General features: G+C 37.3%; 1 protein-coding gene across 1 annotated transcript; it reads right to left on the reverse strand.

Moving 5' to 3' along the window:
• Positions 1–9,337: 9,337 nt before the first annotated feature.
• Positions 9,338–25,425, reverse strand: LOC109091307 (cadherin-6-like). The gene is made up of 11 exons (XM_019105068.2): positions 25,089–25,425; positions 22,595–22,889; positions 21,623–21,742; positions 20,104–20,277; positions 19,264–19,451; positions 18,834–19,084; positions 17,296–17,432; positions 16,917–17,047; positions 13,485–13,602; positions 12,994–13,245; positions 9,338–11,549 (listed from the first exon to the last, which is right to left on the reverse strand). The coding sequence occupies exons 1-11, from the start codon at positions 25,299–25,301 to the stop codon at positions 11,044–11,046; spliced, it is 2,385 nt and encodes a 794-aa protein (XP_018960613.2). The 5' UTR covers positions 25,302–25,425; the 3' UTR covers positions 9,338–11,043.
• Positions 25,426–25,643: the final 218 nt, after the last annotated feature.

Here is a 25,643-nt window from a genome sequence, read left to right on the forward strand (position 1 = left end):
CGCGCTCCTGTCTTTGAGCAGACCACCACCTTTCCTCAATTCTTCATCAATCTGCCTCATTCCTGATGAGATTAGAGCCAAACTTTGATCTCTCCTCTCCTGAGGTTTCAGCCTCACTTTGATGTGTTCCCTTCTTGTTAACGACAGAGCCGATAGTAGATGACAGAATCCCTTCTGGGTGAGAGAAAGAGATTGAATGGCATAGAGGAGGGAAGTAAAAGTATAGGAGCCGGGGTGGAGTGGACACGGATGAGGGATGCTCTCTGGCTTGGCATAAAGGAAGAAAACAGGACAGGCTGTCAGACTAGATTGATAGGTGCTCCTCTGCTCTCTTTGAGCCTCCACCTCGCCAGCCCCCTGTTACCCCAGGCTCCGTAGCGCTGCCTGTGCATTGAGCTTTTGTGGAGATGAGAGATTGGGGCCCTCATTTATTTCCTCTACTATAGGAGATGTTTTAAGTGGTCCTCCGGGGTAATAGAGAGAGAGGATTTTTTCCTCATTCAACTCTTCTGCTCGTATGGGCCCATTGCAGCGATGCACTGGGAGAGGAGCAAGTTTATTAAGCTATCCGTTACCAGTATCTGAACTCAAATTGAATTCAGTGATGGCAGCAAGGATGTAAATAAAACTCTGGCAATACTGTGAACGTTTATATGGAAGGGAGTGAATTGTAGGCGGTGTTGAAGGTTAGTAGTGGACAAATGTGTGTATTTTGAAAGGCATTATTACTGTAAGTCACTCAGATATATTCATTGTATTGTAGCATTGTACTTAAAATAATATATGAATGACTGCAGGTGAACGAAGGAGCAAAAAGTCAAATTAACCCACAATATAGTCATTTTAATATCATTATCCACTTTGTATGTCATTGTAACAAACATTTTGTGTTTCTTCCCACATTACAAACCTATTGCATTAATAATTTACTGTTTTTGAAAGCACTAATGGTGTTGACTAATGGCTCCCTAACTTTTTTTTTTAGAGTAAAATATAGGAAAGTGTATGCTTTTCTTCTTGTTTCTTCCCCCTTGTCATATTTTAAGTTGAGTACAGGTCTAGTTATCAGTTTCATTGCATGGAGGCTTATGGTAAGCAATAAAATGAGAATACACATGACTTTGAATACAGATAAAGAGAGAATACTCTATATTTTTGCTTTCTTTCTGGCGGCTGTATTGACATGGAAATTCAGTTCAGTGACTATGTGTTGATTAGGTAGCTGAACTCATTAAAAGAACAGTCTTTGAAGAGTCATTTGATTACACAGGTCCCAGTGCAGCTTCCATTTCAGTGAGTCTTTGATTCACTGTTCATACAGTACTATCCACTTTGATGGATTCAGCTCAATGAAAGTACATTCATACCACACACATTCATACTATAGTGCTCATAAGAGAGAACTGTATGTGAATCGGACACTGCTGTTTGTGCTTCCACCACAGAAAATCCTTTGCTGAAAACACAGCCATGATATGCAATATGCCATTGTCATTTTAGAAATATGAAAGTACAAGTTATACCCACCTACAGACTTGTAAACTAAATTCAAGAACTGATTTCAAGGTGGCATAAACACTTGATCACTGTTACACTTTACGTGACTCCCAGTTAGAAAACTGCTAGTGTTGGAGTAAAACAGCTTTTTAATTTATTAATCAGACATGTAATTTTTCCGTATACAGAATTCCATATATATTACGGACTGAAAAGTATGAATTGCTTAAATCTAATGAAAAAAGATGGTGCGTTTTCAAATACATTTAAAATACATTTATTTAAAGCATAATAGTATTTATAGAAGCAAAATAGTAATATTTGTATTAATATGTTTAATAGTTTAAATAATAAAATAAAAATATTTAGAAATAATAATAATTATTAGTGTTGTTGTTGTAAATATACTGTATAAACTGAATTTAGAAAAATGAAATCTCCTGATCACATGCCTGAACTATACACTGTCCACATGCAGACATAAAACAAGCAGACTTGTCTGGAATAAATACAGTTGAACTTTTACTCAAACGCATTCTGCAGCTACAGGCATGGCATGCAGGTCTCTTTGATGTCACATTGCTGACAGTTTCATGAATTGTCCTTGATTTACTGTAACTGGAGGCCAGTAAACTTGGTTTAAGCTTGTTTTCCCTTCAGGACTTTTGTTGTCTCTTAACAGTACATCAACTCATCAAGACAACAGCTGGGATTTTATCATGAACCCTGGATTTATGATATAGGACCACTCTGAAACAGAAAACCTTTTTTTTTTTTTTTTTTTTTTTTTTTTCTTTCAGCTAGCTAGGTTAACAGCTCATAGCAGCAGCTGCCAGTCTGACCAGCCTGTTTAGATGGATATACATGTTCTCCATAGCACAATAATCCATATGAAAAAAGTGGAGCTCTTTTGTCCGTTTCCATTAAGAAATATAGGCAAGTCTTAAATATAGAGTGAGGATGCTGCTTGCTCACTTAAATAATCACACGTGTCTAAAATAAAGTATTTTTGTAAGCTATCTAATGACGATGTTTTATCAGGGGAGTTTTCATGTATTAGCAGACTTATTCCATTCATTCCTTTTCTTGGCATCACAGCATGTCTAATGAGGTGTGTGTCTTTCGAGAGTTGAAAATTCAAATGTGGAGCCTAACACAATGTGCCCAAGAAAGTGGGACAGCCGTTCTTTATGGCAGCCAATTTCAATGTATTTTCCACTTATGGCCTTTCCTGATGGGATGTGATACGCATATGAAGCAGACTGCTTTATTATGCTTCCTCCATGTCATTGCTGACAAATGAAAGCATTTTTTTTAACTGACATATTATTAAATTTGACAAACATAAATAAAACATGTAGATAATGATTTAGAGAAAAGTCTCAACCTGTGCGACTTAACCCTTGAAACAATACGTTTTAGTCAGCACTCAATACAGAGCAAAACGTGCTCTTTCTTTCTTAAAAGCCCTTATGACAGAGAATGGTGGTCTCTTTTGAAGTTATGTGGGAGGAGAGTGTCTTAAAGCCTCTGAGAATGAGAGGTGTGGAGAAGATGAGAAGGGACACCTCTCCTCCAGACCAAAGCAGAGGTGGCTGAAGTACCATGGATGATTTAAAGGGCCCTCAGTATTTGAAATGACCATGAATGAAGGAGAGCATGGATAGCCTCATTGATTAGATCACTGATGCTTAAAATGAACCATAGATCAAAATGTAAGGCTACGCTTACTAGAAATCTAGAACACAACCGGTTTTGTACAGTATAGTTTTAAAAATACCATGGTGGCCACTATTTCTTCAGTAGTTTTGTTGGGTTTTGCATAGTGTTTAAGTATAAAAGCACCATACCACATCCATCCATCCATCCATCCATCCATCCATCCATCCATCCATCTGGTTTGTTTGTTTATTTATTTATTTGTCATGGATTCTCAGAAAAAAAAGGTACAAAAGCTATAACTGGGACAGTACCTTTTCAAAAGGTACTTTTTTGTACCTTATTTACCCTTAAAAGGTGCATATTTGTATCTTTCAAAAGAGTACCGTGATCGCTTTTGTACATTTTATTTACTTATTTATGTTTGTATGTATGTATGTAAATATGTGTTTATTCATTTATTTGTCTGAGAATCAAAAAGGTATCTTGCCCTGGGGTGATTATTAAAATAATTATTTATAGTGAATGCCAGTGACTTCAATTTTAATCAACATTTAATGTGAGAATACTAAAAATGTTTTTAAAAAATGTAGTAATCCTTTGCATCTTTCATTATAATTCGTAAAGAACATAGATATAAATAGCTGCATCCACTCCACCATTAATACAGCTAGTTAATCATTACATACAAATTTACATGACTCTAAAATGAGTAAAATCAATAAAAATGCTTTTCTGAGAGCAATTCTCCAGAGTACAAATGTGCTACATGGTGCATTGTGCCAGAAAATGACATTATATTGACTACAGGATATAATGTGACCAAGAAAAAGCTTTTACTGGTTCATTCTGCTTCATCTTTAACCATTTTATTGCCATTATATATGCATCATGTGGTTGCAAAGTGCAGAAAATTGGTTTGTTTAAAACAGTTAAATGTTTAACTGTTTTAACAAACCAATTTTCTTCACTTCGCAACCACATGATGCATACAATGGATAGTGTCTCAATCTTTTTTCAGATCCACAATGAAGATGAAGGCATCTCTTTTTCAGTAAACCTTAGTCATTTCCATCTCGAGGGCAGGTATGATTGGCGGTACCTACAGTATTTAATTTTCTCAGTTTTGTCCATTTCCTTTACAAGGTCTTTACAATGAGTTGAGACGTTTGCTACAAGGATTATTAATAGGTAACTGGACTGGTTAAGAGAGGCCCTTGAGCTAAATCAATGAAGTGCTTGAGAGGGAAGCTATGCAAGAAGACTTAATGGCCACTTGTGATCGAACTTGAAAGGACTAGCACTCCACATGAAAAGGTCTGTAATCCTGTTTGAACTAGTGCAATTTTTATGTCTCCCATTTCTGAGCAAAAGGCCTGTTTAGTACACAGGAAACTAAGTGCATCTAAGACGAAAATGGAACCATTTTCATACTGCCATGTGTTAGCAACTAAAGTGGATTCAGTGACATCTGGGCAATCGAACTGAGAACGCAAATACACTTACATTTGAAAAAAAGAGGTGCATCTACAAACGCACAAGACCCTAAAATAGACTAAAACGAAAAGTTCAGTTAAAAGGGCCAAAACACACATTTCAGAGGGCAGGAATATTTTAAAGACAGGGTTCCTGCTAATGGACTTTGCTTTTAGATGCCCCCATCGGAATGTGGGTCCAATCCTGCGGGCACGAGGGAGATTCCACACCACCGTATGTCTTCTAAGTAGTCTGTGATCTGTACTCATCCCCTTTTTCCTGTCCATTGAATTATAGATATGGGCATCATCTATGCTGGAACTGAGTGACCTCAAAGTCCAAAGCCTCTGTGGGGTTGTTCAGCTGAGAGGGCCGAGAAGTGGAAATCACATTCTACAGGCAACGCAGGAGCACATGAATTATTCTGATCATTTTAGGGGCAGGAAAATGAATACTGAGGGTGAAATGAAATGTAGAGAAGCGGATGAGATGCGGCAGACCCGATGATCTTTCATTTCTTCTGCTCCGGACCCCTCCATCCCCCCTCCGAGTAAACATTAAAGTCATAGACTTGGCAGATAGAGGCATATTAGAAAATCTCACTTTGACAACAGCTTCACATTTCCACCGATAATCCACCATCTGATGACAAAGAAATAGCCATGCTTTTTGGAGGCAGGTATGTACTAAGCTGTAGGAAAATGGGAATTTGGGGTAAAAATTTAATGCTGTCTTTGCTTTCATGAATTGGTCCATGATGACGGACATTGTGTGGCCAATAAATGTTCCTTCTTTCCAACTGATGTGCGGTAAAGGCTGAATTTTCCGGCTCATTGGAGAGAGATGTTAGCACCTCAGATGTGCATTGTTTTGAAGCAAACCTTCATGTCCTTTCTAACAGAACACAGCATTTGCCTAATGTGGCTGCAAAGGTTCAGAAGTTCAAAAGAAAAGCACTGCGACTCCTTACACGCATATACGGGGATGGTCCTTACAGATTTGGATACTCTGTGCATGGCTTCACATTTACTACAGACATGAAAAACTAGACATGAAACCCAGTGGGAGATTGTTACTTGGTGCCTTACAGGTTCAATATTTCAAGCTCTAATGAATTTTTGCTGGCCTTTTTGACATCAGCTGTCTTCTAGACCACTCACTCTTCAATGTGCTGTGTTGTTCTGATGGGCAGACAGTGATTACCAAATACCTGTCATGTACCCATATAAGCAGGGTGAAAGGACAAAAATTGAAGGCCCTGTGATGTGACTAATGCCACAGTACTGTCTGGTACTAGGACTCTTGGTTTGCAAATCACAGTGGTGGCTGAAGAACACACAAAGTAATGATAAAGGCTAAAAAATATTACTCACTCACTCACACACACACACACACACACACACACACACACACACACATATATATTTTAAATGTACAGTACTTAACAAAACAATGATTGATGAAGCATAGCATATTTTTTATATGCTTATGCCTACACTGTAAAAATAAAATCTGTAGAAAAACGGATGTTGTTATCTGTTACCATTCAAGTTAGAATGGTTAACTAGAGACTTGCTTCATCCAGATCATTGAATCAGTTGTTGATTTGCGAATAATCGGCTCACAAGAGTGATTTGTTCATGACTCAGACATTGCTGTATCCTGCTTTGGAGCTTCAGTTCAACTGAACAAGGAATGTAGCCAAAATTAGTTAAAAGTAAATTATGTTTTGGAATGAAGTAAATGTTTTCCAAAGTAAAAATTCTGTAATAAGGCAAAGGCTACCTGGAAAAAAGCACTTTAAATTACTTCACCCGCCACTGCAAATCCATAGCCTAAATAAAGCTGCAACACCTGTCATGTTTGCATTATACATTTTCTAAACGGTTTAATTTGTACCAATTCATCAGTCACATACATTTTCTTGTGATTTCCCCTCTAGCTTTTAATTTAATCTGATTTAGGTATCTGATTAAAAAAAAAAAAAAACACACACACAAAAAAAAGATAGTGTGGATGATAAAGATCATGTAACATTAATGCTGACAAGATTTTTTTGCTTCAGAGACTCAAAGGAAGGTTTTTTTTTTTTTTCAATGTAGGCTTATATTATACTGCGAAGTTCAGAAAGTTTGGACACTTTTGAAACACGAGATCTATTGGACTCTGAGATAAGACACTTCCCATCAGTACCATTCCAAGAAAAGCGCAAGAGTCCATATTAATTAGAATAATCCATCAAAAGCGCTCGCTGTATCGGAGTCTAATGATGGCTATGTAAAGTTTTAACAGTCACCGTTGCTTAAACTGTTGAACGACGGTGTACGTATCACTGAACATGCTGTTCGGGAGATTATTTTGAGCCATAGCTAAATGTCTTTTGTATGGCAAATAAACAGCCTATTGCTTGTTAAATGAGTCAGAACTACAACAAGTAACCAAAATGAGTGTAGAAGTGAATGAGACTCATTCAGTGAATGACTGGAAAATAGGCCATGACACAACGCATTCAAAACAACATCAGGAGCTCTTAGATAACACAGACAACAGACCTTTCGGTGCACTTCACAACATTCCCAGCTTGACAGATTGAATATAAACATCATTTTTGGCACAAAAGAAAGCGGGTACGGTGCTTTAGAACTCTCTGGAGTAAAGTTTAATCCAAAATTTTTTTACATGATTTTGTGAATTACAGTAAAAACTTGGCCTGTCAGCGATGATGGCAACAGTGGATGATACTGCACCCTGTGAAAGCGTTTGGTAGAAAGAGAAGGAAATCAAAGCCCGTGATGAGGTAGATTGGTGTTTAGCATTTCGCATAACATGACGTGCCCATTAAAGATTAAGGCTAAAGAGACAGGCGAGGCTAATGGGAAGCGACGCAGAGTTTTAAGCCTCGGCCATGATGGGTTACAACCCTCAGCAGCCGCACTGCTGCGGTGACATCTTGACTGCCCTTGATTCAGCCGGCTCCTTCTCAGAGTCGGCTGAGAGAGCAACGGATCCCCAGCGTACATCCAGCGCCGGCCTCAAGCACAGCTAACCTTTAGTCGGCTTAACGTTACAGAGATTAAAACACACTTGAGTGTACTTTTTTCCTTCTCTTTGTGCCGCCCTTGCTTTCGTTACTGCGTGGTTCATGTAATCTTTTCTTCAGGGCTTATCCTGCGATTAACAGCTGTATTTGATTTGAGATATATGCTTGTAATGAACTCAAGTCTAGAGGGAGTTTGCAACATTTTAGTGCAACAAAACTTCACGTCTTATGCATATCAGGTGAAAGCTGTTTAAGTTTTGCTCAGGCTCTTTCATTATACAAAAAAAAAATAAAAGCTGAACCTGAGGACTGAGCACATATTGTTAAAGTTTACACATTCCCTGCTGAAACAACAACAACAACAAAAAACTATAAGCTGGTTGGTCTTCCAGACTGATCATAGCTGGTTTCCAGGCTGGTTTTGACTACTTTCTTTAGAAGGTCAGGCTGGTGTTAGCTACTTCCAGCTTAAACCAGCTAAGACTGGCCAACAAGCATAGGCTGTTTTTAGTGTTTATTTTTCAAATAATAATTACCACTAAATATTAACCAAGATTCAAATCTGTTTTTCACAGAAAGCATATAGGTTAAGACAATTTTGAATATAGCTTGTATGGATGACTTTTATGGTGCCTTAAAAACAAATAAAATTGCTAAAATCTTTACTTTTTAAAAATTAAATACTAAATGACATATATATATATATATATATATATATATATATATATATATATATATATATATATATATATATATAATTTGAAAGTAAACTATTCCTTTAATCTATGAATCCTTTATATAGTTATAAAGAAATCTCAACCAGTTTCCTTAGAAGCAAAAGCACTTCTGCTGGAGTACATTTTTTCCAATCTTCTTTCCAATACATGAATACTGACCCTTCTAAATGAGGTTAGTGCACCTGAATCCTGGAGTGCTGCTTTATATTAGAGCCCTTGTTAATGGCCTTGTTCAGACACACAGTGAGACCAGATGAGACTAGTGTCTACGTACATATTTGCAGAGAGTGCTGGATGGCAGAGTGATTGAGTTAACATGGGCATTGTTTGAAATGTCACCATCTGCCTCACAACTGCTGATCCCCAATCAATTCAAAATGAATACTGTTTCCTCTCCCTCTAAATCCAGTGGCGAGCTCTGAGACCTTATAGATTGGCCTAATGAGCTGACGACCTGGGACAGAAACTGGAAATTTTCAGATAAAGATCATGATATTTAGCCTATAAGAATCGTTAAAGTCATGCCCATATACTGAGCATCAAAGGAAGTAATACCAAATAAGTAATATATACAATATTTCTATACTGAAATGTATTTAAATATATATAAAATAATACATGTCTAAAAATAATATGCTATTTGTATATTTACAAATATATGCTATTATAGATTTTTTTAAATTTATATATTTATATATTGTATTTACACACACACACACACACACACACACACACACACACACACACACACACACACACACACACACACACACACACAGGTTCTATTATTGAACTTATCTCACAAAATGGGCAACAGCCCAACAGTCATTTGCAAAATAAATAAATAAATACAAATTACTTGTGATAAGTCAAAAGCTTAACGTAATGCATTTATAAGTGTTTCTGTGTGTGCAAAGAATTGCTCAAGTTTTCTGTAAAAGAACATTTATTTGAATGAAAGTTGAATTCCATTTGCACATCTTCAAATGAACTGCAATCAGCTCACATTTACAGTTTAACACTTTCAAAACACGGAAACAATAATACTGAATGTACATATTTCAAGAATATTTAGACATCATTGTGGTATATAAATATTTGGTACAAAATTTCACAAGATATAAAGCAAAGTAGTACATGGACATAATCTACTCTCCCAAGCCACTGGTACAAAGCACTGTTCAGCATACAGCATGAATAACCATCTTTTTCTTTTTCTTTTTTTTTTCTTTTTACAGCATATCAGTGACAAAGAATGGAAATTCTGCTTCTAAAATACAAATATTTACCTGCTGAAGCACCGTTCAGAGCTGACTCACCCCTCCTAACTGAAGAGGTGAAGGCAATCTCAGGCTCATTTTGTGGTTTGAAGAGAGGGCGCAATCATTGCGGAGTGATTTACTTTAAGATTTGACTCACACTTTAATACAACACTGTTGTGGTTAACATTCAGCCGAGGAATAAATCAGTTGAGCTTTTATTACTTCCCTGGTTATTTGACGCTCGCTATTAAAAGCAGAAGGTTGTCAGAGAAAAGGTGAGAACTGCAGCTTCAAACTGTGATTAATTAACAACTTTGCTTTCAATCTCTTGGTCCAAGAAGCCATAATTCTATGTATAGATATTAATGTTTAATTCTCTTTTGGTTGGTTTGACTCTATTGTGATCTATGTCAAGGTCTCATCTGGAAGAATAATGAAAAAAAAAAAGTAATAGTATGGAATGTAAATTTTGCTGCACATCATTAAGGGACCGTGTGAAAGTCTGTTTCTCACAAGGAGAATGTCATACTAAGCAGTTCTGAGTATGACTAAACGTTTGTCAGACTGCTAAAGGAAGCAAAACACATTTAGGTCCAATGACAGCAGATAATTGTAAGCTTCTAGCTTTTTTTTTTTCATGTGGATGATGAAAACATCATGAAACATCTGACCCATTTTCTAGATGGGTTTAATACAATCCATCATGATTCTGGTTACAGCACAACACATCTTTTCTTGAGGTCGTAAGTAGATTATGCAAATGGTTAATAGTAAGGGTTTGAAAATTCCTCCCAGTTAGACAACTCCTATGATGTTGAACTGCTTGATACTGAGCTGCCTGCTACACGTTGAGGTCTGATGGTGAATTCACAGGCTCGAGTTTGGCGGTGGTTTCATTACTTATATAAAGTCCTCGGCCTTGGCCTTTATTTAGTAAACGCTCAAGTTTCACTTCAAGTGTTTTACAGGCTCACAGTATACTGATAAACTGTTCTTTGCAGCAGGATTTGAAGAGTGATTCTGAATCAGATGCTTGGCTTTTCAAAAGAACGTTTTCAGCGATGGTTGCAGATATGAAAAACTTCAGACATCTCCAGAAATATCTGGGATTATGCCGGAAGATGTCACCACAGATGATCTTTCTGATGAGAAGTCCATGTACAGATACGTCCTCCTCACCAGAGCGTGAAGTTCATTTCCTCATTTGAGAAAACGCACAGCCAATCAGGACAGAGAAACCGGCTGCCTGATTGTAGGACAAAGAGAAGGATAAAAGGGCACTTTGTAAAAGAAATTAGGCTGCCTCATTCTGCCACTCCAGTCTTCATGTAGAGGCAGATCAGCAAATGAGTCTCGCTCCACAGTCTGTCTGTTAGGAGTCCCAGTCGCTGTCCTCACCGCGGTACATGTCTGCTAGCTTCCTGAAGCGTGGCCCCCACTCGCTGAGGTAGTTATAGTCCTGATCCCCTTCCGAGGACATGGACCCCAGCGAGCTGAGCGACTCGGCCACTGATCCATTACCTTCGTACGCGTATGTGGCCAGTGAGTCGTAAGGAGGAGCCGTGGGGTTGCCTTCGTTTTCCTGGACACGCTGGTTGATAAAGTCCCGTACGTCTGCATTCTCTCGGGATGGCGCCTTGGTCCTGCGAAGTGGCGGCGGAGGGTAGAGTGACTCAGAGGGCAGGATGTCCCGCCGCAGTTTGCTCTCCTCCATTACTTCCGGATGGCGAAGTGCTCCGATGTCAAAGGCCTGCGTGTCCTCCTCGCCGCCACCCTCGTCATTGTAGCTGACCACATTGTCCCTCACGTCCTCCTTGGAGATGATCAGGGGCTCTTTCTTCTTCTGACGTTTCAGGGCAGCAAACAACACCACGATCACTACAGAACAAGATAGGAAATATGTAATTATTAGTGATGCACCAGAATTAACTTGCCAAATATTATATATACTTATATTTTTATTAAAAGTTTGGCATTTAGAATCAGTATGCAGTAAAGACACATTCAATTGACCAAAATGACAGAACATTAAATATGTTACAAAATATTTATATTCATCAAATGCAGTTCTGAATGTTTTATTTATCAAACAATTATGCAAAGCACATATTCATCAAATGATGTATATGACTGTGCAAAAATAAAAAAAAAACACACTATCAGTGGGCCACAATTTGTGTTTAATAAACCCCCTTTAGTGCCGTTAGGTTGCTTTTATCAGTGACCTTTCACTGCAGTGGTGTAGGAAGAGTTTCAGACATTATGCTGTTGTAGAATTTTCCTTGTTCAAAATAAATTTCTAAAGCGGTTTTGAAGCAAGTAGACTTTTATTGATCAAACAGCCAAGCGAGTTACGTTTGCCAAAGGTAACTCTAGAATGTCTTTTCTACACAGACCAATAGCTGTCATGTATGTATTTCTAGGTCCTGAACAGATTCAAGCCATATATGCATGGTCTTTAAGCTTTAATTAGTTCACTCTGTTTTCTCACTGCAACCTTTAACTACAGTTACTACACACACATTTAAAAAAACATATATATATAATAGTAGAATAATGTCTTCTTATCTACAGGCATAATTATATGTATTATATTGAATTAAAGGTATTATATTGAATTGAGATCACTGATAATCTTCTACAATGCATGTTTTCACCCTGTGGGTGACTCCTACTGTAGGTGTCAGGTCATTAAGAGATCACACAGGTGAGATCTAGCTGATGTTAACAGTTAGCAGAACTCAGATAAGCAAGCATTTCAATAGCAATCAAAATGCATTGTCAAAAAAATAAGAAAATAAAAAAAAATAAATAAACAATCCCAGTTTAAATCGTTCAATTACTCAAGCATGTTAGTTATATGAAGACACAAGTGTTTCAATTAAAGTTAAGTCGTAAACTAAAATGTGATATTCCTGTTTTGTTGAATTAAATCAAGACTGGATTAATGTGAGTTTAATTGAAATCTAGCCCTTGTTAACCAGTTTCCTGATTAAATAACCAACAAGTGAGTTTTATCAGTTCAGCCATCTGAGCATGTCAGACAAAGTTTTTCTTGGTTTCCTTTTTTTTTTCTCACATAATTGCAAATTATTTTACATGCAGATCAGGTGTACACACTTCAGACCACTGGAATTGTAATTAATCAAATGGCAGCACAGACAAAAGCGCTAACTGACAAGAAGACAGGTGGGAAAATGAACTGAAAGTCTCACTAACAAAGGGCTTGAAAGATGAACAGTCGGATTCACAGCAGACAGACAGATGGATGTAGAAGTGATCTGATTGTTAAAGTCAAACGAGAGCAGTGAAGGCTACTTACAGAGCAGGATGAGGATGCAGAGCAGGATGGCCACCAGCGCCCCTGTGCTGAGCCCCGCAGAGCTGGTCAGAGCCTCGGCATTGCACATTTCCATGTTGCCGTCTCGGTTGCACGTGCACACCCGGATTGTGAGCGTGCCCGTGCTGCTCTGCATGGGAAATTGTCCGTCTGAGATCACCACAGACACTAGATGGGTGCTCTTGTGCATTCGGCCATATCCGGTGCGTCGTGTGAAGATCCCAGCTGTGTTATCTGTGGAGAGTTGAGTGCTTAGTTCATTAAGAAATGAAGGATCCGCCCACTCTGCAGACCACAGCAGGCCCAGACTGACCTAATGTTATGGCTACTGCAGAAAGAGCTGCCCCAATTTAAACAGCTAGACGTGGAGAGGCCATGTGTCCTAAAGATTTTTCCTGTTTGATTGGTCTGTGTTATCATGAAGAGAGACAGTGAGCTAGTTAGAAGGCCAGACAATGTGAGAGGGCACCCACCTCCATTATCTCGGACTGAGAAGTTTGCTCGCACTGAGCTCTCTGGTGCTAAGAAGAACAAAAAGTGGTGTCCACCGACTGGGTCATCTGGATCCACTGCGCTTATTGTCTGGATTTTCTGTGACAAAGAAGATAATGATGACAATCACATAATTAACAACATTTAAAGAACATACTTTACAATTGGCTTTTGTGTTGTTTTTGTTATGTCCCCATCATAAATGTTTTTCTGTTATATTATTGTATATTATAATGGTGAGACACTACAGGCAAAAACATTGCTTTTTCATGCGTTGGTCAATTTTGAGATTTTTGCCTTTTCATAAAGTGGGTATTCATTCATTCATTCTAGTGTAAAGAAAACATCCAAAATACACTTGTAAGTGTTTCTTTTATTGCACTTTATCTTTTTGTATATGTCAGTTTTAGTTGCATTACATATATTTAAAAGCCATTTTCTCAAAATTAGATTTTTCTCATGCACTCAGCCATAAATCTCTAGCACTTACATAGACCAAACATTATTTATATTCTGAAGTGTATATAGAGGGGTTTGTTCATATATAATTTGGCTGATAAAAAGAGATATAGGTATAGTATAGATATAGGTATAGATACAAAATCAACTATATAAGAAACTTTGAATCTAATATGTCAACAAAATTAATGAAAAAATATTCCTGAACCTGTCTTTGTCCAGTGTTCAGATTTTTGTTCTACAAGTGTATGCAAATTAGTGCATATTTATATATATGCACTAATACTCAGAATTCGTGCTCTGTATTTAACCCATCCAAGTGCACACACACAGCAGTGAACATACACACACCGTGAACACACACCCAGAGCAGTGGGCAGCCATTTATGCTGTGGCGCCCGGGGAGCAGTTGGGGGTTCGGTGCCTTGCTCAAGGGCACCTCAGTCGTGGTATTGCCATATAAAATCCTATTCACCTGGGGTGTCTTGCCTTAAAGATGAAAATCATATTAGTTTCAGTGTTATCTGTTTAACTAATCTGGTTTACTAAAAGACGATGTTATCATTTTTGGCAGCTTTATTCAACTTTGCCCAAACTCAAATAATTCTATGCATAAAGCTTAATCTTAAAAAAATGTAATCTTAATTCAAATGTATCATTAAAAAAAAAAAAATAAAAAATAAATAAAGAAATGTATTAAATTAATCAATTACACATGCTGTTTAGTTACATGACGATATTAATGTTTTATTAATAAACGTTGCAGAAAAACAATTTTATTATTATTATTATTATTATTATTATTATTATTATTATTATTATTATTCCTAATGGAAAAGTTTCAACAAACTTTTATGGATTTTTTTTGTTTTTCATTTCCATCCTATTTTTTTATTGTCTCACTTTTGCTCTGTATTTCCATCCAGTTAGGTCTCCAGTTAATTCTCTTGACATTATGCAAATTGTGTTAAGTTATAATAAATACAATTTGAATGTATGAGCTTGACCATCACATAATTCTACACATACAATATTATTTAAAAATAAAGCATATTAATTCATTTTTATTTAAGGTACAGAGCTAGAAAGGTACTGAAAAATAGGAATGACCCATTCATAATGTCATCTTTCAGACCTTACAAGTGTTTAATGTAAACACTATAAGCATGTTTACAGCGAGAAAAGATGTTGGCTCAGTGAATGAGGCTCTTGGTTATCTTTAGTTGTCACCAAGGGCAATTTTAGTTTAAATGCATCTCTCAAGGGGTGCACTGGCAACACACGGTGACAAAAATGTAATCATCCATTGTGTGCTTTGTGTTTTTTCTCTACCAGGCTTACGTACTGGCCAGATTTCTTGTGTTGCTGGCTGGCTTCCCTTTCCTCTGGGCTTTACTGCAGTCTGTTTGAATATAACTGCTGAACAGAACCAAAATCCTAGCCTTATCTCACACTGCCGTCGCTTAAATATAGTTAATAAATACCACAATAATTAATAATTATTTAGTTTCATCATGCAAGTAACAGCACTGCCACACAAGTCTGCTGTTTTGTAACTCTCTTTTACCTAAACATACTTAAATGGTAGACACAAATTGTTTAATGATGTGTTACTCTTACTGTAAGACCCAAAATGACAGAGCATTGTCACTTCTTTTTGCTGTTATCAGGAACAAAAATGCAACTGGGCATGCCAATGACTTTGCCAACCTCTATACTATGCTATGCTATGCTATGCTATGCTATGGTATGCTGTGCTATGCTATGCTATCCCTTACGAAAAAGAAGTTTATTCAAGTGTGCTATTAGTATACTTATTTTAAACTAAAAAATAGGAAAGTATACTTTTAGTTTACTTTTTATGTACTTCTCAGAAATGGGCTTTATGTACTTCTAAGATATATACTTATAATGACAATTAAGTATACTTGACTTATACTTACAAAAAGTCAAAATATACTTGAACTTTACTTAAGTATACTTAATAAAATAAACTTGAAGTATACTACTTTTTGGTAAGGGATGCTATTTTTTTTTATTATATTTTATAATATAATATTGTATTTTATTATTTTTTTGTTAGGGATTTATACTTTTGATATGTAGTTGAAAGCATATGTGCTTGTTTCTGTAAAAAATCTTTTTTGAGAATAGATATTAGATTATATCCATCCATCCATCCATCCATCCATCCATCCATCCATCCATCCATCCATTTTCCAAATCACTTATTCTCTGTGGTGTTGCAGGTAAATTACTATGATTGATTTAATTTGTTTTGAACATAAATCTCATTAAATTGTGTTAGATTTACACTTAAAATAAGAAAAAAAAATTGCAGCTCTTAATATTTTCTGAATTTTTGCTTCTTAAATGAACTGAGAAGGATGTTCTGACATTTTCACTGGAAATCAAGACAAATATATATACATTTTTTTATTATTTATTTATTTATTTTTATTGGCTTTACCCTACGTAATGTATGTTCTTAATAAACAGTCTTTTTGTACCCAGTAATAACTAAACCATGGCACACACCAGGCTGAACAATTCTGCCAGGCACCGAGGTGGGCGGGTCAGTGAGGTGGGTGATGACGGACAATGAGGGATACAGGAAGAGTCAGGAAATGGAGGAGAGGTGGACAGTTATTATGAAGTGCCTGTGATATGTGACAGCCCCTGTCATCCACCATGACACATAATCTCATCAAGCCTGACAGAAAAAGGCTCTGCCGTCTAATCCATGAAGGAGAAATACTCATCACTGATCTCTATCTCACTCCGGAGGTGTGAGTTCTGTAGAGGTCACACACTGTTTAACAGACACCCCTGCTTTAAATCGACACATCCATCCACTGGCCGAACAGGAGAAGTGGACTTTTCCCCCCTTATCTTACATAGAAATTGACAATGTGGCAGATAAAATGGGAAACGTATACTAAAATGCTCTTTACCTGACCGGCTTTGGCGTTTTCACAGACAAAGAACTCGTGGAACGATGTCAACATGGGGGGGTTATCGTTGACATCCAGTACGCGGATGTACACAGGCACTCGGCTGGTCTGTTGGGGGTTGTCTAAGTATCCTTAAAAAGATGTGGCAGATGATGGTTGACTACTTGAGATGATAGAAACTCACATTATTGGAGTCACAGGAGGAAACTGGATTTCTAATTTAAAAAAAGTAAACTAATATATTTAGTCAATATAAGCTGTCATGGTAAATGAAAATGCGTAAATCTTATTGGAGAAATTTAATGCTGGATGACTTGAGCTTATCAGTCTAAATTCATTCCAAATGAACTGTGTCTGTGAGCCACGTGGAGTTACTTACTGAACTCTGTTGCGAACATGGAGATGTTGTGCCAAGTTAATTCCTCCCGGTCCAGAGGCCTCTGAAGGAATATAGATCCATTCCCAGCATAGACACCAAAAATCCGGTCCACATCTGTGTGCCGATCAATGGAGTACCTGTAATTCAATCCATTTCGCTCAATTGTCAACGGTATGTTTTCAATATGAATTCAACAGTGTTACGTTTTTTTTTTTTTTCAAATAGGTCAGCCAGTAATGAACTACTTTTAAACTTTTAAAACATGTCATGTGTCACAAGGAAATTGATGAAAAAACAAACACAAAAACAACAACAAAACATTCTAAATAAAAAGTCATGGAAATAACAATACAGTTTTTACATTAAATGTTTCTGGTTTTGATCAGCTATGATCATTTCATTAGAATGAAGTTGTTCTTTGTGAATACAACCTCTATTAAATGATTTTAAAATGCTCATACAATAAAAGTAAATTTGTGGCAATTAATTGATCAAAAAGTCTGTGCAATTTATTAAAAATCCTCAAGGTTTTTGTATGAGAAAAATACAGCTCTGATCAAATTATAAAGGATATTATTTGATTAATTATTCAGATATTTATATATTATTAGGTCATTTATTTCAAAAGATACTGCACCTTAAGAAGACTTCATGTAGTGAGCTTCTTTTTGTCTGTTGCTTGTAGTGCTGCTAACTACTTTTTCAAAAACTAGTTTGCAGACTAGTTTGACCACTTAAGATTCTAATTAGCTTGTTACTTGGCAAAACAGCTTCCCCAACACTGGTTTGTACAAACATTATCAAGATTGATCCTTTAGAACGAGAGACACTTGAAAAAGGCTTGATGCACACCACAGCTATAACTGAATGCCCTGAACCCACACATGCCCAGTTCCCATTTTTTCGTCTTTCACCAGAAGATCACAATATCGCTCTTTCAGATGCAATCAATCAGTGGGATTGTTCAATTTCCTAATTAGCCTCCTGATGTTTAGAGCGACAGCGTTGCTCGTGCTTCTGATGTCCCTGATAATTACCAGCCCTGAAGTCCTGTTCTGTGCTGCAGAGGGCTTTTTAATTGTGCTTCCATTCTCCATTCTTATTTACTGTCGTCTCCGGAGGAAAAAAACAAAACAAACCATCCATTTATAGTCCTCCTGAGCCTTCTGCATCAGCTTTATCATTAGGGCGCATTGGACAGTGATAATATCCTCATTTATTCTCATAATTGTAGTTTATTACAATTATCTCATAAAGATGCTGCGATTGAAGGACCTCTTGAATTAAATGTGAATTTAATAAGCACACTCTGAGGAAGCAGTCCATCTAAGTTCATATCGCCATTGCTTCAGCCAGATTAATCAGGGTTTTGCGATTATCAAAAGGTCACTGGAAGAAACGGGCAGATGTTTAAGAGGCTTGCAAGCTACTGTCAAGCTATTGTGTGTTGGGAAATGTGCATTTAAAGAGATTTACACCGATCTTATAAATGAAGATGATGAAAACAATGTGGGATGATATTAACACAAAGCCCTTACTTGACTGGACTGTGGAGTATGTCAGGATCCACAGCGCTGACCGATCCTATCACGGTGCCCACAGCCGCGTCTTCTTTCACCTCTAAAATATAGCTGATTTTCTCAAATTGAGGGGGCTCATCCACATCCTCAACACTGACCCTGACAGTCGTCATGTCCTTAGCATCCAAGCTCAGAAAGCGTGGGTCTGGATGTGTGTTTTGGACCTGGATCTGAAGCGTGTACGATTTCTTCTTTTCATAGTCCAGAGGCTGCAACGTAAACATATCCACAGGAATAAACAACCCACTCAGGGTCAGATTTTCAGTACAAAAACCTGCATTTTATTCACAAACCATCCAGTTGAACACATTTAATTCAAAAAGAAAAAAACAAAAAAACAAAAAGCTTTTCAAACTTACATGAGAGAAATGAAAAAAATCCTCTGTACCTTCTTAAGACTAAGTATGCCTTCTTGGGTGTTTTTGTCAGTGCTGATGTCGAACACATCCAGACCGTCTCCGCCAACAACTGTGTAGTCCATCTCCGCATTTCTGCCGACGTCGGCATCCACAGCCCTGATCCTGCCGACTGATGTTCCTACCTTGGTGAGCTCTGGAACGCTGAACTGATATATACCTGGGAAAATAATGTTAACATCAGGTTGTGCTTAAAACTGTGAATTCTGAAGAGTCTTCTTTTTTTTTTTTTTGAAAGAAGATCTATAATATAAACGCCAACAATAGTAAACCCAAAAGAAGGCTTCGGAGGAACAAATCGCGCTTGACAATTTACATTCAGAAATCTGATCCCTGCATCTAAAACTGTAGCCAATTAAAGTGTTTTTTAAAGAATAGTCTTGGTGTTCTGAATGGCGAACGTGACCGATATTGTGCTGCCTGCTATAAATCCGCTTTGTGCTCATACCCTGCTTTTCTCTGATTAACATGACAGAAATTCCAAGCATTTTCTATTTGCATGCAGGCTAAAAGAATAGATTATATTGAGAGAAACACAAAAGAGTAAGTGAGCTGAGCCCACTCTGTCCATTTAATCAGGATTAACACACAGACCTCACGCAGTTGCTAAAGCTTTGCCAGTAACCATTTTCCTTCACATAAAGTGTATCGGTCTTTGTTTTTTTGAAGTTTCTACATTGTATTTGTTGTTATTTGCATGAATCCTATCAGGAAGCTTTAGAATTATGGAACAAATGTTTTATGCAAATATAAGACCAATGATATTTATGCGTTTACATACATATTTTTCTTTCTATTAAATGCATGCTTACTCTGCGTGAAACGAGGGGGGTTATCGTTGACATCGGTGAGGCTAATGTTTACTGTGGTGGAGCCTGTTAAGCCCCCCTTCTGTCCGGCCATGTCCTTGGCTTCGATCACCACCTGGTAGTGCTCCCTCTGCTCTCTGTCCATATCGGAAGGTCCCAAAGCTGTCCGGATTATACCTGAGGGAAAGATGGTTGATTTTAATTTGTTGACATCCGATCCAGCACAGTTCTTTACTTTAGGAGATGGACGACACTAGATCGCAGTGGCAGCTGAGTGTTTGAACAGTGCAATACTAATTGTGTACATGCATTGAGACTGACATTTTGCCGCAGAGATTATTATATGCAGCAGCTGCTGATTGAGAGCGGGTTTATCGCTGAGGGTTCTGAAGAAACAAGACCTTGGATTATTAAAAGCTGTGTTTTACAAGCTAAACCAATCTGATCGCAAGCAATTTCAGAGTAAGACAGCGTTGGACTTGCTTGACAGTTTTGGACCAAAATAAGTTCTTTTTTTTTTCTTTTTTTTCACACAGCAAGAAATATAATATCATTCAAGACAAAATGTACAGGTATGAAAAGTAAACATACAAAATAAATTATGAAATAACTAATAAAAATAATTAAAATTTGATTTCAAGAAAACATGCAATCATATTCCTTAATTAGGCATAAATAAATGCATAATTATTAAATTTTATTTCTATTATTAATTACATATTTATATGCCCCCCCCCCAATGCACACAAAAACATGTTATAAAATGTATTTTGTTATTGTAAATTTTTGTGATCATTGCACATTATTTCATGTTTTTTTAACTAGGTAAATGGAAGCTACTGGATAATGTTAACCAATAGCCAAATATCTTTTTATGGGATTGCGGGATTGTTTATTAATCTCACTCTCTGGTTTAAGAGTGAGATTAATAAACTTCCTAATTTTTCAGTCCCTTAATTTTTTTTTTCCTCATTGAAATTCCTGTTACGTCACATCACAGAAGTAAAACGTCCATCAAACAGTGATTCACGTTGACTTTGAACATGAATACGCCTGATGTCTCGGTCAGACCCAAAAAAGGCAAAAGGCAAATCCATCATGTAGAGAAGAACCCAGGCCCTGCTGCTTCTTTGAATGGCACAAATTTTCCCAGATTAACCCCTACCTCTAATGAATATCCCTTTTTCGATTTTAGGACTTTGTGCGCTCATGGACATCATCGTTCGTGTCCCATCTGGGCTAAAGCATATCAGTGTTAAGCTGGACACTAATCTGCCATGGGAGCGTTTGTGTTTCTATTTCTCTTTTGTTTAAACATAGACCTCTGCGGGAAATGTTCCAGGGCACACATTAGCAATGATTAAACTCGCTGGGTGAATTTGCTCGGCTAAAATGCTTGAACGACAGAGCTGCAGTACAACCCTTGCCCCATATCAAATTATACAGATACACACACTCTCTCAGCGTCTCTCTGTTCATCTCGCCATCTCTGTCTATGATATAACAGTTCAGCAGGACTGACCTGTATTTGGCTCTACTGAGAAGTATGGATGACCCTGGCTGATGCTGTAGGCCAGCTTTGCATTGTAGCCAAACATTTCATCATCTGCATCCTGGGCGGTAACTTGAGTGACATAGGTGCCTGAAAAACAAGAAATCAGTTCAAGGAAGTGCTCACCTTAACCCGAAAAATGTAGTCATTCACATGATGTTTGTTATGACTTTTGTTCTTCAGTGGAAAACAAAAGGAGGAAATATGAATATGTTTGTTACTCTTGTCCATGACTAAAGAATTCGGACTGAAACTTTCAAGCTACAATGGGGGGAAGTCATGGCCTAGTGGTTAGAGAGTTTGACTCCTAACCCTAAAATTGTGGGTTTGAGTCTCTGGCCGGCAATACCACGACTGAGGTAACCCATAAGCAAGGTACCGAACCCCCAACTGCTCCCGGGGTGCCGCAGCATAAATGGCTGTCCACTGCTCTGGGTGTGTGTTCACGGTGTGTGTGTGTTCACTGCTGTGTGTGTGCACTTTGGATGGGTTAAATGCAGAGAACGAATTCTGAGCATGGGTCACCATACTTGGCTGTATGTCACGTCACAAAAAGACTACAAAGATAAACTGAACCAATTTTTGCAAAACATAAATGATTCATTCACAAATCTGACTGATTTGGTTTTCAAGCTCAACTCACTGATTTACTAATCTAGTTGCAGCAGTTAACAGTTTTCCAGGGTAAGATTATCAGTGAATAATGACTAAAATGACCAAATTTACATCCTTTTTAAAGCTTAAAAATCTCCAGTCAATTAATTGAACTGTGTGGACACTATTATTATTACTTTGGACTCCATTATTCCTTAAAATGATGATCTACATACTAAAGTATGATGATACAATATTGTTTTGTACTACCATGTTATGCAATAGATTGTTTTGTATTACTTCTGCAATATTAATATACTAATTGTTTTTGAAGCTGCCGAATCTTACCAATGTGTGACCTCTCAGGTACAGACGCTGTATAAACCTCCTTGTCAAACTTAGGCTCATTGTCATTGATGTCGTGTAGTTTCACAATAAACTCGGTCTCTGGGTCCAGTGGGAGGCCGGTCTTCTTGTTGACAGCCTGGACTCGGAGCGCATAGAAAGGCTTCTCCTCTCTGTCCAGGCTCCTGGTAGCATGCAGATCTCCTGAGTTGGCATCTATCACAAAGATCGTCCCCGCACCTTCACCTGTGAGGACGTACATCACCGTGCCGTCTCCTTTATCCATATCTGAGTGAAGCTGTTGAGAAGAAGCAATTCAAGCATGTCATCAGCACCTCCACTCATTCTGCTGTTGATAGGGCTCATGAATATGTATTGCATTCAATATTCTGAATGTATTCAATATCCGTTGATTTTGAAGGAATAAAACAATGAAGAAATACTACAGGGGAATGTAGCAATAGACAGGTACTCCATGGTAAATATGTGAAAATGAGTCCTTGTGGAATTGAATTCTGATGGCATATCAGATGAAAGTACAACATACTGAATGTGCAATCAAGGTGAATGCACGTCTGTTACTAACAGTGATGCTGCCACATGGTTTCTCTCGGTGCAACCACTTTTCTCTGATAAGGCAAATCAAACTTTTCTGCTTCTCGTCTTTCAAAGATGTGTATAACTGTTTTGAATTTGTGATATTGACTATTGTTAGAAGAAATGACTTAACTGATTAATAGGAACATCACATTTCAGAGCTGAAGGTGTGATGCGATTAGCTTTGACAATAACATCTAATAGAGGAGTGAGCGAATGATTTGACATTTCTTTCAATTTGAATGAACCGCTTTGTTACAGTAAAAGACCACTGAAACACAATGGCTCTTTTGCTCTTCATGATTTTCCCTCTGAACATTTTAGAAATAGCTGCTTCAACTCCACATTGACTGCTACATGATCTAGACACATAATGTCCATAGCAACAATGAGAGCTTTGTGAATTCTGCGCTTACAACATCCCACATGAATAATCCAGTGGTTGGTGATCCTTTGCAAAGCTTTCGAGTCTCCAAGTCAGTGGTTCTCAGACTTTTCAGGCCAAGAAGCACCTTTGATCAAATCAGAACATCCAAGTACCACCTAATAAATTCTCCTCGCTGGAGTGCAAGGTTAAGGACTGTGTAAAAAAGACAGTGCCATATTTTGATTAATAATATTCCTGTAAAATCCCTTATCAGTTCCTTCACAGGCCTTAGGCAGAACAGCATTTAGAAGAAAAACTTTAAGGATTTCAGGTTCTATTGTTGTATTGTTGTACAAATTTTACTCTTTAATAATCAATATTGTATAGTATTCAAACGCATGTTTAGTATCAATAACATTTTTTTTATATTTTTGATCCTTTAGAGACCAAACATTCTAATATGCTAATTTGGTGCTCAAATGATATTTATTTTTTATTAACAATGTTGAAAAGTTGCGCTGCTTAGTATTACTGTGGAAATGTGTTTTTAGAGAGTACAAAAGAAGAGCATTTATTTGAAATTGAAATCTTTTGTAACATTATAAATATCTTAATAAGTCACTTTTTTGTGTCCTTGATGAATAAAAGTATTAATTTCTTTCAAAATAAAAATTTTACTTACCCCAAACATTTTGAACTTTAGTGTATATTAGCGATGCATACTACGTATATCTGTATTATTTTGGTTATTTATTGTCCATTACTTTTATTTTGGTATGTTGATATTGGATATTTATTGTGAAATGCTCATTTCCTCTATTTTTACATTTATATTACATTTGCCATAATCTAATCTATAATAAAATGAATAATTTAATAACAGTTAAATGTATTCTTATTAATATAAAATTTTCATATTGTACAATAATTTTAGCCTTAAAATTAAAATTACGATCAACTTATCTGTATTTGTCCGATTTTTAATACTAGTGCAATCATATACATATTAAATATTGTGTCAGTTTTTTTCACTAATTTGAGATGCTTCTTGTGCCCTCTTGTTCTCTTTACACAGTTACGATCAACTTATCTGTATAATTATTATTTTTTTTAAAGAATTAACAGGTTAAACTGATAACTTTATATATTTTAGTATTGTAAGTTTTAAAAGTTGTGTTGCCTACCAACTCAGGGCTACAGTTTGAGATCTTCTGCTATAAGTAACAGTATCAAGCTGTTATATTTTATTCTAATCTTTGATCCTCAGCAGCTCTGAGCTTCAGATGAAGTGTGAGGTACCAGGGAGGTCAGATTTCACCCTGCTCCTTATCTCAAATCCAGCAGGCTCTACACTGGAGATCCCTACATATGACATAGGCACAGTTTTGATCATCCTCTGTTTATTAACCTCAGAAGACAGAATCAGAAGGAGTGATGAAACCAAATCTACCTCTGCAATCGACTCCATCAACATTACTCCAGCATTGCTCACACCACCTTTACACCCTGGAAAAAAAAAACACGATCTCATACCTTGCCAATGTACAGGTTCTCCGTTCCTGTGTATTCCTCCTGCACAAAAAACTGTTTCCACATCCATCCTCTTTTTGAACGTCTGAGCAACTCTTTGTCTTGCCGTCCTTCAATTTCTTTGGTTTTCCTTCGAACTGGCCCTCTTGAAAGGGCAACTGCATTCACACTCTGTTGTGCACACGCCCACAGAAGAAGTACAATCCAAGTCCTCATCTTTTCCGCTCTTAGGGTGTCTTACAGAGGGATAATGATCCTATCTGCCAAAGTAACAGAGCTCTGCAGTGCAGGTGGAAGCCACCCTCATAGTCCTTCCTGCTGCCAGCGAGCCACACAGTACCTGTAATAAGAGAGAGAAAGAAATTGAAAAACAATCAGTTATTGGGCGAAGTCTCAGAGTGTTATCCCATGGCTGCTGGCAATGCTTCTCTTCCTAATTAAAGGCAACTAGAGCTCCTGTATCAAACGCCAGCCATCCCCTTATTAAAGATATCTTTGAAACATTCTCCATAAGACACCAATTCCACTGCAAGTTTTGTGGCTGAGGCTCAGATATCT

Source organism: Cyprinus carpio, chromosome A2 (genome assembly GCF_018340385.1).
Source record: "Cyprinus carpio isolate SPL01 chromosome A2, ASM1834038v1, whole genome shotgun sequence".
Classification (NCBI taxonomy): Eukaryota; Metazoa; Chordata; class Actinopteri; order Cypriniformes; family Cyprinidae; genus Cyprinus; species Cyprinus carpio.